This window comes from Hordeum vulgare, chromosome 7H (genome assembly GCF_904849725.1).
Source record: "Hordeum vulgare subsp. vulgare chromosome 7H, MorexV3_pseudomolecules_assembly, whole genome shotgun sequence".
Taxonomy (NCBI): domain Eukaryota; kingdom Viridiplantae; phylum Streptophyta; class Magnoliopsida; order Poales; family Poaceae; genus Hordeum; species Hordeum vulgare.
Genome location: NC_058524.1, coordinates 50,557,707 through 50,570,243, shown reverse-complemented (window position 1 = coordinate 50,570,243; position 12,537 = coordinate 50,557,707). Strand labels below are relative to the sequence as shown.

The window sequence follows — 12,537 nt, the reverse complement described above, 5'->3', positions numbered from 1 at the left end:
TGACAGCGATCGATGTCGATGGTCCTGCGGGGGAAACTTACAGGGATTCGAAGGCGGAAGAAGATGGCTGGCTGATGCATGACAGGGAATATTTCCTTCCATGACGAGGTAATTTTGGCCCACCACACCCTCTGTAGTCTGTATATATACAAGCTAAAGGGCTTGGATAGCTGTGTGGTTGGGTTGCTCTTCAGTTTCAGTAAAAGAATTCTGGGATTAGATAGATAGATAGATAGATAAATGTGTGTGTGTGTGTGTGTGTGCATGCACAGTGTTTTTGTGTGTGTGTGTGTGATGGGATGTGGCTGTGGTGTGGTGGGTTAATTAATCAGCTGGGCCTGGGGCGGATGCCTTGTGTCTGCACAGTTTAGGCCGGGAAGAGAAGCTCATCACTTGTCACATCCATCTCAAATCAATTATACGTATATATGAGCCTGGATTATACATGCACTTCTTTCTTCTTCATCCTCCCTCTTTTAGCTTCCGTTTAACATTACTTGCATTTATAGATGGCCAAAAAACAATTCTATGTGCTTGTGAGGGTCAGGCTGTATATATATGCATATGCTGATCAGTCAGTGCTGCCTGCAGCAGGCAGGCAGGCTGTGCTGGGGTCCTTAACACCACAAGAAAGCATACGCAAGCCATGTTGAGGCTTGTGTTTCTTAGAGCGATGCTGAGGCCAAAATGGCAACTAATCACCACAATGCGGCTAACCTGTAGTGGCCCTCGTGCAGGCACAGTGCCCCCCACTGTGGACGCATTTCCCATTTCCCATAACGCATTACTGACTGCGATAATAATAACAACAACGGCTGCAATAATTGAGAGCTGCTCAGCCTCAACGCAAGCCTGGCCTGAATAATTGGCCGAGTTCCTGACCGACTGAATAAGTGAATATGCATGCAGCATGTATGTAGCCACTAGCCTTTTTTCCCCAGGCCACAAACAGTGCTCCCCGGGAGTGACAAGATGCATCCACGCGGATCGACAGACAGACAGACGCATCACGCACCTGATCGATCCGTCGATCGATCTCCCCAGCAGCAGCAGCAGCAGCAGCAGCAGCAGCAGCAGCATCAGATCTCCTCCCTCCCTCCCTCCTCATGGCCGGCCCGGCCCTGGAGGAGGACTGTTGAGGGGCAGGATTCAGAGCCCGTGTCAGTCCATCAGCGGCGCTTGCCCAGCACCACACACCACACACCACAGCCCACAGCCACAGCAACAGCAACAGCATGCATGGGATGAACACTCACTCTCACACATACACAACCACAGAGAGAGGGGGGCAGTGAAAAGAACAATCAATGGGAAGGGGATGCAGGGCATGACCATTTAAGGAAGCCTCCTTCACCTAGCCTGCCTGCTTGCTTGCCCACTGGGTAGAGCATGCAGCAGTATGATTGGGCTCTCTCCTCTCCTCTCCTCTCTCTTGTGGTTGTGGTGCATTGCAGTGCAGTGCGGGCAGCAGAGCGGGATGGGGAAAACAAGTGTACTGCTGCAAGGCTGTGGATTGTTTTCTCGAGAGGAGAAGAAAAGCGCTGCTGTGATTTGAGGTTTCATGCTGTTTTGCAGCGCCTAGCTTTTTTTCCTTTCGCCCTGGCAAAAGAACTACTCATTGCAATCCCCCCTTTATTCAGGTTTCACCGGGCCAACATGCATGCAATGCACGGCCAACAGTTTTTTGGTTTCGGAAAGCTGCTTTCCTTCTTTCTTTCTCTTCATTGTTTTTCCTTTTAAATTGCTTGGAAAAATATTTAGCGCTGAGATAATGGCAGAAAATAGGGGAAATGATCAGTACACTGTTAATTATTACAATTTGTGGTCACAGGTTTATGCATAAAAACGTGTGGTTAATTTCGAAATGTATGTGAAGGTAAGGCTCTTTTTTTTTAAAATGGAGGCAAAAGATTCCCCCCATCCATTGATTAAGAAGGCTGACTAGAAGCTTATGCATCAACACAAAGCATAAGCGCGCCCATGTTTTCCAAAAACTTGGCTGAATTCCACATCATTCATCAGCTACAGGCTGATTAGAAGTTCCACATCATGATGCATCAGCACAGGTGACACCGGCAAGAAGAAAAGGAAATTAACAGGATCCTCCAAAAGGAACTGATGACACCTTAATATTACTCACAGTTTTTTCCGAGAGTACGCAAATTGCATACCATAGCTTTATAAAAGAAGGGGAAATATTATTCACAGTAAATTAAGGAGACCTTAAAAAAATCTGAAGCATTCTGCAAAAGGAATTGATGATGCCAAACTTTCGGAGGAGATCAGGATTTAAAAAGGCGGCATGGAGCAAATTAGCAAGAAACGGCAGTTGTGGGCACAGACAAGACATAATACTAGCAATTAAGAAACTTAACCACATGAAACTGAATCTTGTGGCACATAGATCACAGGCAGGCAGGTAGCCATGAGAGTAACAAATACATGCATCATCTCGGTGTGAAATCAATATACCCTTTTGAACAATCTTGGCTGTATACCTACCTACCTTCTCCACCATGATGTGGGAATGGAATTCTCTTAAACAAAAGCATCATGCATCTACAAACCTGAAGAAGATGGTGTGAGTGATCCGCCGATGAATCTGCCCAATTGGCCTCTCTCTGCAATTTCCCACAGCTTTATTGAACTGCAGATCTTGCCGGTAGAATCCATCATCCACCAATTGCAGATGCAGTTCAAGAAAGCTGTGGAAGACAGCAAAGAGGGCCACACACACACACACACATCTCTCAAGAAGAAATCAGCATCCAGCACCGAGTAGGCTATAGTGGTAGTAGAGATAAAGGGTGAGGGGCCGGCTAGGGTTCTTCACTTGTCTCTTTCAGCCAGGCTTCAGAGCCATACAACGGGAGAAGTTCAGTTCAGGGAGACACTAGCTAGCAAGTGTTTCTTCTAGCTAGGCTTGGGAGTTGGGAGGAGGAGCATGGGTGAGTGCGAGTGTGGGGGGTGGAGGAAGAAGAGGGGAGCCTGAGGGTTTATTTATACCAGCGGGGTGGGGAGGAGAGATGTGGTTGGTGCATGAGAGGTTAAGGACCCAATCCCAAGAAGAATATAGAGCCTGCCCTCAACACTACTCCAAGCCTCCTCATTTTCCTCTCTCTCTCCCCTTTCTCTCTCTTCACTTTCTCACTCTTCACTCACTCTCTCTCCTCTGGGAGGAGGAAGAGGAGGAGTGGTGAAGGGAGACTTTTGGGGCAGAACAATCCAACTAATCCAAGGGAGGATGTAGATGAGGGAGGGGACAAGGCCCAAATACTTTATGTGACACTTGGAGGAGGCGAGCCCGCGCGCGCGCCACCGGCCACGGCCTAGCTACGAAAACCGGGCATTTGCTTTTGTTTTCTTTCCCTTGGTGGCTTGGAGGTGGATGCGCAGTGCAGGCGCAAAACATGCGTGCTGGCTTGGGACAATGCTCGCTGAAAGCAGGGTAAAGATGGAGCCTTTCTGAATCCATGGCAGTGGTCACGGCTTAATTAACCCACCAGCCTACAAGTGGGGGGGCAGAAAGCAATGACAATTTGCTTGTAATTTTGTGCAGGATCCAAAGCAAAGATTGCCTCGTGAATGTTCTGAAATCAGATGTACATTTTCCACGGGGTTCGCGATGATCGTACCGCCGTCCCTCAAGGGTTGTCAAATTTGCTTTTTGCAACAAAAAAGAAACAGAATTGTGAATTTCAGAACCATGGCTTATTGTTGCTTACCATACCCTTAATCTGAATTAAAGGTGTGTGAGCCGATGGAGAGATTTGCAGGCTATATAGATCATTAATATACTTTACTAATATTTAAAATGTAAATAAATTGCTATTGCACATGCTCATGCCTTTTGTATGCATGCAAATTTTGATTAAAGTAGGACGCATTTTCTACTCTTTGGGGGGGAAACAGTAGCCATGCTCTAAAAGCAGGATGTTTTTTAGATATTGTGCATCTTGAGCACTTTTTTTTTTTCTGTTGGACTAAAATTGAATAAATAGAACTATCTTCATGTATGACGTGTTTGTTTTTTTTGCCTCTTTGCATGTGTGAATCAGTTGGGTTTGGCTGAGCTAATACAAGCCAAAAACCATGTTCTCCATGTAGTTTGGTTGCCTGCATCAGGAAACCAATTTTTACCTGTCATTTGGTTGTGTGCGTTGCACTAGGTTCATTCACTACATAGTGTTTGGTTGTGCAAGGCATAAGGTGTAATCATCTCTTCTCACTAGTGGTGACCTTACCATACAGAAAATAAACATTGTTTCCGTCCTAACTAAAAGAACAAATGAAAATTCATCCTGACTACTAACAAATAGCAATACAAATTAAAAGTCTTGTGGCTCAACAAGGAAAAGGTCATGGATGCCGAACTAGGTTAGGTCCATCCTCGTCTTCTTCTGTTGATGTTGTTGCTTCTTCTTTCTTTGCCGATGTTGCTTCTTCTTTTTTTGCTACTGCTAGTGCTTCTTCTTCTCTTGCTATTGTCGTTGCTTCTTCTTCTTCTCCATCTTCAGATCCTTGTCTGATCTCTGTTTGCCCCCATAGCCTTAGCCTACTCCAACCGTTTATTTCTTTTTCAGGCATCATTGTCAAACGCCTCCACACCATGGCCGGAGCCATCAACATCATCGGTCATCACATCTTCATAACTGGATGCAACACGAAAGAACAAGCTTAACCTGAGTGGAGAAAGGGGGATGACTTATGATCCAAGATCTTAAATCTATTCTTCATAGCTCTTAATGCCCTCTCAACTGTAACTCTAAGGCTACAGTTTCTAAGGTTAGATAATTCATGTGCAATTCTAGGATAGTTCCTCATATAGAATTCTTTCATATGGTACCTGATTTTCTTGATGGGTGGAAGAACACCAGGTCGACATGCATAGCTAGAATCTCGTAGGTAAAAAAATTCATCGGGAATACTATTGACATTAGATCGAGACATGACGTCAGAGAATGTTAGCATTATGGGTTGGTCCTTCCCGGCCAGCTAACAAATATGTGGACTTCAGATCGAAGTCAACCACAACAAAAACATTCTGGCTTGTGACCTTGTGTAGTTCTTTTCGCACCTCTATGTTTCTGACTGTGTTGGCACTCTAGCAGTCACATGAGTACCATCTATTGCGCCAATGCAATCCCGAAAATGGCATGACAAGATGGTTTTATGGTTGTACATCAATAAACACAAGCATGTGAAGGTATGAACTACGAGTAGTGCTCACCTTGAAATACAGATACCATCTTGAAATATGGTTTGTGCCTTGATTATATCTCCTCAGAGCTCTGCAGCAACATACAAGACTTGCCAGAAATACCTGGAAATGGTCTCCATTGATCTCTTGAACATGTTGTGGATAACTCTGAAACTTTGATCATGACCTACAACATGGAGGGAAATGGCAACTTGCTCTTCCACACTGGTTTGGATGCTATCTTGTAGCAGCCTCCTGCTCCTGAACATATGCACAAGCCCGGCGAATGGTACTCTATTCAATTGAAGCATTCACAGAGCCTATGTGTCCTTGTAGTTGTAGATGTAGTTTAGATTCACTATCCTCTCATTATTCCAGATTAACATTGGACCATAACGGATGACAGGCTTACCACTCTGACGAACAGCTCTCTTGTGGACCAACATGAGTCAGGCCTCAATCGTAGCTATTCGTGTTGCTGCTTGAACTACCAGCTTCATCAGTTCGTCCATAACCTAGGCGACATTGATGGTGCTATCAACAATGGCGCAATCGATCCCGGACCTCACCTAATGACGTAATAGAGGAGGGGGAGGGGGGTTTGTATGTTTCTTACCAGCTTTGGAGCCAGTGGCGGGGCCAGGATTTGAATATGGCCGCTGATAGGGGGGCAAATACATGTGTACTAGCTCATATCAGTCAAATATACACTATATACTTCAGGTTTTATCGATCGTTAGGGGGGCCAGGCCCCTGCTCGTCCCCCTGTCTCCACCCCTATTTGGAGCAGACGGCAAGGACAAGAGGGCATGACTGAGACAAGTAGGATGAGACATAGGAAGAAGGGCAAAAACAACTCCTGATGTTGGAGACTGATGTTGTTGTCGTCGACGCCACCGTCGGTGCCAAGAAGTGAGGATGGGCTTGTCCTAGAGCAAGAGGTGAGCGAGAAATAGAGGGGGTGAGGCTAGATTTCGCGCCATCCTGCGTCGGCCGATTTTCGTTCTTGCCATCTCTGCCAATATTTCCATACACCGCAACGTACGTCGTGCCCCACTTTTGCGCTCGACTTAGCCTGACTTGCTGGGAACGGATGATTCCAGCGTTTCGAGGGAGCGAGGCTCTAAGATGCTTTAAGGTTTGTGTCGCTGCAAGTTAGGCCCCCGTGTATACAACCAAACATGCTTTCTTCGTCCCAGTTGGATTTGTTTGGCGTAATGCGGGCAACCAAACGCATCAACATAGAACTCATAACAATGTATATCAGTTTCATTTCAATTTCTTATTCTACCATTAGTCACACTATGGGAGGCACATATAAGGTAAACCAATGGATTCCAAATACAATGTGAAAATAAAGTAGACATCACAGTTCCTTCTACTTCCCCTCTCGCTCTCGCGACAGCGTCACCCCCGCGGGCGACCGGCCGCGCTTGGGCCCTCCTCCTCCAGCTCTTCCCTACCCCTCCCTCCACGCCGCTGTCGCTGGCGCCCGCTGTCGGACCTAGCTCGGGCGACGCTTGTGGCGGCGGCCCCTTTGTTAGGGAACGTTGCATGAGAAACAAAAATTTTCCTACGCACATGAAGACCTATCATGGTGATGTTCATCTATGAGAGGGAGATTAGATCCACATACCCTTGTAGATCGCTAAGCGGGAAGCGTTAAGAAACGCGGTTGATGTAGTGGTACAACTTCGTGATTCAAATCACCGTCGTCCCACGATCCGTCCCACGATCCATTCCGATCTAGCGCCGAACGGACGACACCTCCATGTTCAGCACACGTACAGCTCGATAACGATCTCGACCTTCTTGATCCAGCAAGAGAGATAGAGAAGTAGATGAGTTCTCCGACAGCGTGACGGTGCGCCGGTGGTGGTGATGATCTACTCCTCGAGGGCTCCGCCCGAGCTCCGCAGAAATTCGATCTAGAGGAAGAACTATGTGGTATAGGTTTGAGTTGCACGTGTTAAAAGTTGTGTCTCAAAAGCCCTAAAACCACCAATATATATAGGAGGAGGGCAGGGGCTAGCCTTGGGGCTCAAGGGAACCCCAAGGGCGCCGACCAAGGAGGAGGAGGTGGACTCCCACCCCAATTCGGTTTGGGGGAAGGAGTCCACTCCTTCCTTCCCACCTCCCTCTTTCCTTGTTTTTTTTTCTTTTCCTTTGTTTTTTTTCTTCTTGTGGCGCCATAACCCTCTTGGGCTGGCCTCACCAGCCCACAAAGGGTTGGTGTGCCACCCTAGGGTTACTGGGCTCACTCCCGGGTGGGTTGGCCCCTCCCGGTGAATATCCAGAACCCATTCGTCACTCCCGGACACACTTCCGGTAATGCCCAAAAACTTTCCGGTGACCAAATTAAACCATCCTATATATCAATCTTCGTTTCCGAACCATTCCGGAAACCCTCGTGACGTCCGTGATCTCATCCGGGACTCTGAACAACCTTCGGTCACCAACACATATAACTCAACTATAGTAAAACATCACCGAACCTTAAGTGTGCAGAACCTGCGGTTCGAAAACTATGCAGACATGACCCGAGACACTCTCCAGTCAATAACCAATAGTGGGACCTGGATGTCCATATTGACTCCCACATATTCTACGAAGATCCATATCGGTTGAACCTCTATGTCAAGGATTCATATAATCACGTATACTTTTCCCTTTGTCCTTCGGTATGTTACTTGCCCGAGATTCGATCGTCGGTATCTCTATACCTAGTTCAATCTCGTTACCGGCAAGTCTCTTTACTCGTTCCGTAATACAAGATCCCGTAACTAAATCTTTAGTCACATTGCTTGCAAGGCTTATTGTGATGTTGTATTACCGAGTGGGCCCCGAGATACCTCTCCGTCACATGGAGTGACAAATCTCAGTCTTGATCCATGCCAACCCAACAGACACCTTTGGGGATACCTGTAGAGCATCTTTATAGTCACCCAGTTACGTTGCGATGTTTGATAACCCACAAGGTATTCCTCCGGTGTCTGGGAGTTGCATGATCTCATGGTCATAGAAACAGATACACTGACATGCAGAAAACAGTAACAATAAACTGACACGATCATATGCTACGTTTATAGTTTGGGTTTTGTCCATCACACCATTCTCCCAATGATGTGGTCCCGTTATTGGTTATTGACTATGCCTATGGCCAGGAAACCTTGACCATCTTTGATCAACGAACTAGTCAACTAGAGGCTCACAAGGGACACTGTGTTGTCTATGTATACACATATGTATTTGAGTTTCCAATCAATACAATTTCTAGCATGGATAATAAACGATTGTTATGAACAAGGAAATATAATAATAACTAATTTATTATTGCCTCTAGGGCATATTTCCAACACCCTGGCCATTCGCCTCTCGGTTTCTCTCCATTGCGGGACGGAGCGGCACCAGGTGGTGTTCCTAAGCGGCGGCGGTCCGGCGTGGTGGCGGGGTTTCCTGGTGCGACGCGGGAGATCGGTTGGGCGGCGGCGTAGCCGTTGTCGGCGTGGTGGCGCGGCGGCTCGGCCTGGCGGCGCCCGCTCGGCCCAGATGTGGGCCCTTTAGGAGCCCATCTGGGCCTGGGCGGGCCGACGGTGGGGCGGGTCGGCGGCGGGGCTTTTGGGAGCCTAGGGAGCAGCGATGGGCTATGGGGTGCTGGCTGCGCTGGCGCCGCCCTGCTGCAGCGTGGCCGGCGGGGTTTAGAGGGCTCGATTCGGGCCTGGCCGGGCCAGGGGTGGCCCGGCTTACCCTGCTGTTGTGTCCGATTGGTGACTGCGACGGTGCCGAGGGCGGGGGTCCTCCACACAACGGCGATGGAGGTGGTTCCCTCCCGCGCGGCTACGGTGTTGCTGCTCCCATCGCCAAGCGCCCTCCCTTCGTCCTCTTGGCCTCGTGGTGGTGATCTCAGTGAGGCAGCGTGGGTGGCGTCGCGACCGCGGTGGCGCATGCTGGTGGGCGGTGGGTTAGCTGGTTGGCTCCGGTCCGGTAGGGCGGCGGGGTTTGGAGTGCGAGAGAAATCCTTGCCGGTTTATCCGACTATGATGTGGTGACGCCTGCGGGTGCCACCATTCCTTCGTGGAGGGTGTCGGCGGTCTCCATCCCCGACTCCCCTCCGCATACCGGGGAAAACCCTAGGACACGTTCGGGCAGCAGCGTCATCGCATCCCTTGTTGGAGGTGTTGCTTGATACGTGGAGGATCGGAGCCTTGGATCATGGTGGGTAGATTCAGGAGGGCGCAGCGGTTGCGGTGCATCCGTGCTTTGTCGAGGTGCTGGTGTTGGCATTATTTTTTTTCTCTTTTGTTTCTTTTGGTTTGTTGTGCTGATCGCCACAGCGTTTGCTCTGTAATCGGGGTTGATTGCTTTGTAATACAAAGCGATGGAAAATCTTTTTCGTTAAGGTAAACCAATGTTGTGTGGGGGATGAGCCAACTAGGGCTGCCCAAAAGAATATCGATAAAGATAACCGGCGAATGTTTGCTAGGAAGGAACCACCGGCGAACGCCCTCATAGCTGTTTGATCGAGATCAAACGATGACAGTTTTGAAGAAAAAAAATGCCTTCTCTAGGAAGGAGTTGTAATGCTAGTCTCTGAAGAAATTGTCACACCTCATGATAGTTTTACGAAAGAAAAAAAAATGCCTTGTGTAGGAAGGAATTGTCATGCTAGTCTGAAAATAAAATTGTCACGAAAATGCAGCAGGTCAAATAAAATGAAAATGGAGGGAGATATTTCGTCCATGGTTTCCACGGTAACCAACCAGTGGCTCTCGGCGCTCTGCCTCCTCCTACGCTCCAAAGCAGCGGTGCAGTGCCCCCCAACCTCCCAGGCTACAAGACAAGGGAGGACTGGAGAAAAATCGCACGAAACCTTCCGTGATCGCGCACGCAGCGAGCAAGCACCGACCGATCGATGGCGGCCAAGGTGGCGTCCCCGCTCCCGTTCCGCCGCGACCTGCGTGGCCCGCTCGGCCGGCGGTCGCCGAGGTGCGGGCTGCCCGGCGCGCTGGCCGGGCTGGGCTGGCGCGACGGCTCCCGCAGGCTCGTGGCGCCGCCGTGGCCCGCGCGTGCGCGGGGGCGGAACAACCGGTCCGACAGACGGCGGGGCGCCGCCACCATGGATGAAGACGAGCGCGCCGAGGAGTCGGAGGAGGCGGATGCCGTGCTGATCGTCGACGGCGAGGAGGATGATGACGAGTTCGGCGACGACGATCTGTCCGGGTTCCGGGGGCTCGTTCTTGATCTCTCCTACAGGTAATATAAACACGCACTCTTTACTAGTAATTACTGTGCTTACGGCTCGGGTTAATTTCAGCTAAGAATTGTGATTAGCATAAGCAACCGAGGTTACGGCCCTTGTGTTCACGCTGTTATGCCATGAGCTCCTGCTTTTTTGAGTGGCATCTTGAAACGGTTCTGAACTTACGCGCAGGCCTGTCAATGTCGTCTGCTGGAAGCGCGCGATCTGCCTGGAGTTCATGGAGAAGGTTAGCTTCTCCACTGCAATGCAGCGCAGCCGGCAGTTCCTCATCACCCTCATCATCCCGCTGCTGATCAAAATTTACATCGTGAAACAAGCTGCTAATACAGTGATCGTTTTAGCCATGCAGGCCGATGTTCTGGAGTACTACGATCAGACGGTCTCTTCTCCCAGGGGGTCCTTCTACATCCCCGCGGTTCTCAGGGTATGTGGGGCGATCCATCGATCTGTCAGTCACTTAGACCCTGTTTTCCGACGCCGGGAATTGAAATTTCCCCGGTTTCCTGATGGAATTGAACTGTTTTCACTGCTATATATCGTCTTGTTCGTCAGGTTCCACAGCTACTGCAAGTTGTAAAGAGGAGGAGAGTCAAGCACTGCCTTAGCCGGAAAAACATACTCTTCAGGGATGGATTCAGTTGCCAGTAAGCATTCCCCTGTTTTTTTAGGGAAGTACTAGTAGCATTGTACTGTTTCTAAAGCCTAAAAATCCTTTCGTATAACGCTAGATCTTCATGGATAACCACGAGTTAATTGGCCGCACTGTCTGCACTGCACTGCAGGTATTGCTCTTCTGAAGATGACCTCACGATTGATCATGTCATCCCGGCCTCGCGTGGCGGCAAATGGGAATGGGAGAACTTGGTATGAATTCTCACTATTTCTACCATCTTATTACCCTCCCTGAAATCAAGAAGAAAACCAGGACTTCACTGAAAAGTCCTCTTATGGAGTACTGACAGTTAAAGAGTTTTACAAAGTTCTTTCGCAAAAAAAGAAAAAGAAAAAAAAGAGTCTTACAAAGTTGTTTTGCCATCTCTGAATTGTTAGGTGACTGCATGCTCTAGATGCAACTCCAGGAAGGGTAACAAGACGCTGCTGCAAGCAAACATGAAGCTACGCAAGATCCCCAAGGTCTGTGGCATCGCTTGCTCTTCCTGAATCTTGAGTAATACTGCAATATTTGAGAAGTGCAGTTAATTACCGAACTGTCCCATATTTTAAGAAGAGTATAATTCTTGCTGAATTGCACCGCAGGGGCCTAAGGAATTCGACATCATCGCGGTGCCCTTGACGAAATCCGCCTTCAGGACGATCAGGAGGAGGCACGGCCTGCCTGAAGAGTGGCTGCAGTACCTTGCCGGCTCATCGCCATGACCAAGGGAGGACTCCCTTCAGAGTTCAGACCATGACCAGTAGCCATCACCTCGTCTCCATGTATATATATTTACCAGGCTCATCTCCAGCCAAAAGATTCGTGTCTATCCATCACGAGCTCTGTACATGCTTAGCTACCTTCTGATTTCTGAAAATAAATCTGTACATGTCACTGATTTGTCACTAAATAAAATAAGATACAGACTTGAATGTCCTTGTCACGTGTAGTTTGCATAAATCTTGATTTCCTGACAGGAAAAATTGGAACGCTACGTGCAAGTGTTAGTAGTATTTTTTATTAAAAAACTTGTAGACCACACGCACATTCATTTCTACGAACGCACACAGATATCTACCGATGAGGCCTCCTTTAGTTTGGAGGAGTTCACTGGAATTCCATAGGATAGGGTTCTTGTAGGATTTTTTTTCTTTAGAGCCCTTTAGTCTAAAGGAATGCATTTCTATTCCCACATAGGACTGGTTCCCATCCTGTACATTTTAAAGGAAAATATAAAAAAAATAGGCTCAATGGAAAAATTCCTATGATGTGAACCAAATGACGTCTCTTTTCCTAATCTTATTCATAGGATTTGAGATGCATGTCATCTCATTTCCTACAAATTTCCTATTCCTATGATAACCCTATCATATAAACCAAAGGAGACCTTAATTTTATGCTCCTTGGCTAACTTAGAATTCT

At 48.2% G+C, this 12,537-nt stretch overlaps 1 protein-coding gene across 1 annotated transcript; it reads left to right on the top strand.

Annotated features, from left to right (window-relative positions):
- Positions 1–9,973: 9,973 nt before the first annotated feature.
- LOC123406984 lies at positions 9,974–12,047 on the top strand. The gene is made up of 7 exons (XM_045100005.1): positions 9,974–10,453; positions 10,632–10,686; positions 10,810–10,884; positions 11,013–11,104; positions 11,243–11,324; positions 11,511–11,594; positions 11,718–12,047. Exons 1-7 carry the CDS (start codon positions 10,113–10,115, stop codon positions 11,835–11,837), a joined length of 849 nt encoding a protein of 282 aa, XP_044955940.1. The 5' UTR covers positions 9,974–10,112; the 3' UTR covers positions 11,838–12,047.
- Positions 12,048–12,537: the final 490 nt, after the last annotated feature.

What these genes read in the sequence shown, in the direction of transcription:
- LOC123406984 (XM_045100005.1), top strand. Translation starts at nt 10,113, where the DNA reads ATGGCGGCCAAGGTGGCGTCCCCGCTCCCGTTCCGCCGCGACCTGCGT. An exon ending in AGGGATGGATTCAGTTGCCA is followed by an intron (nt 11,105 to 11,242) that starts GTAAGCATTCCC and finishes ACTGCACTGCAG; the next exon opens with GTATTGCTCTTCTGAAGATG. An exon ending in AATGGGAATGGGAGAACTTG is followed by an intron (nt 11,325 to 11,510) that starts GTATGAATTCTC and finishes CTGAATTGTTAG; the next exon opens with GTGACTGCATGCTCTAGATG.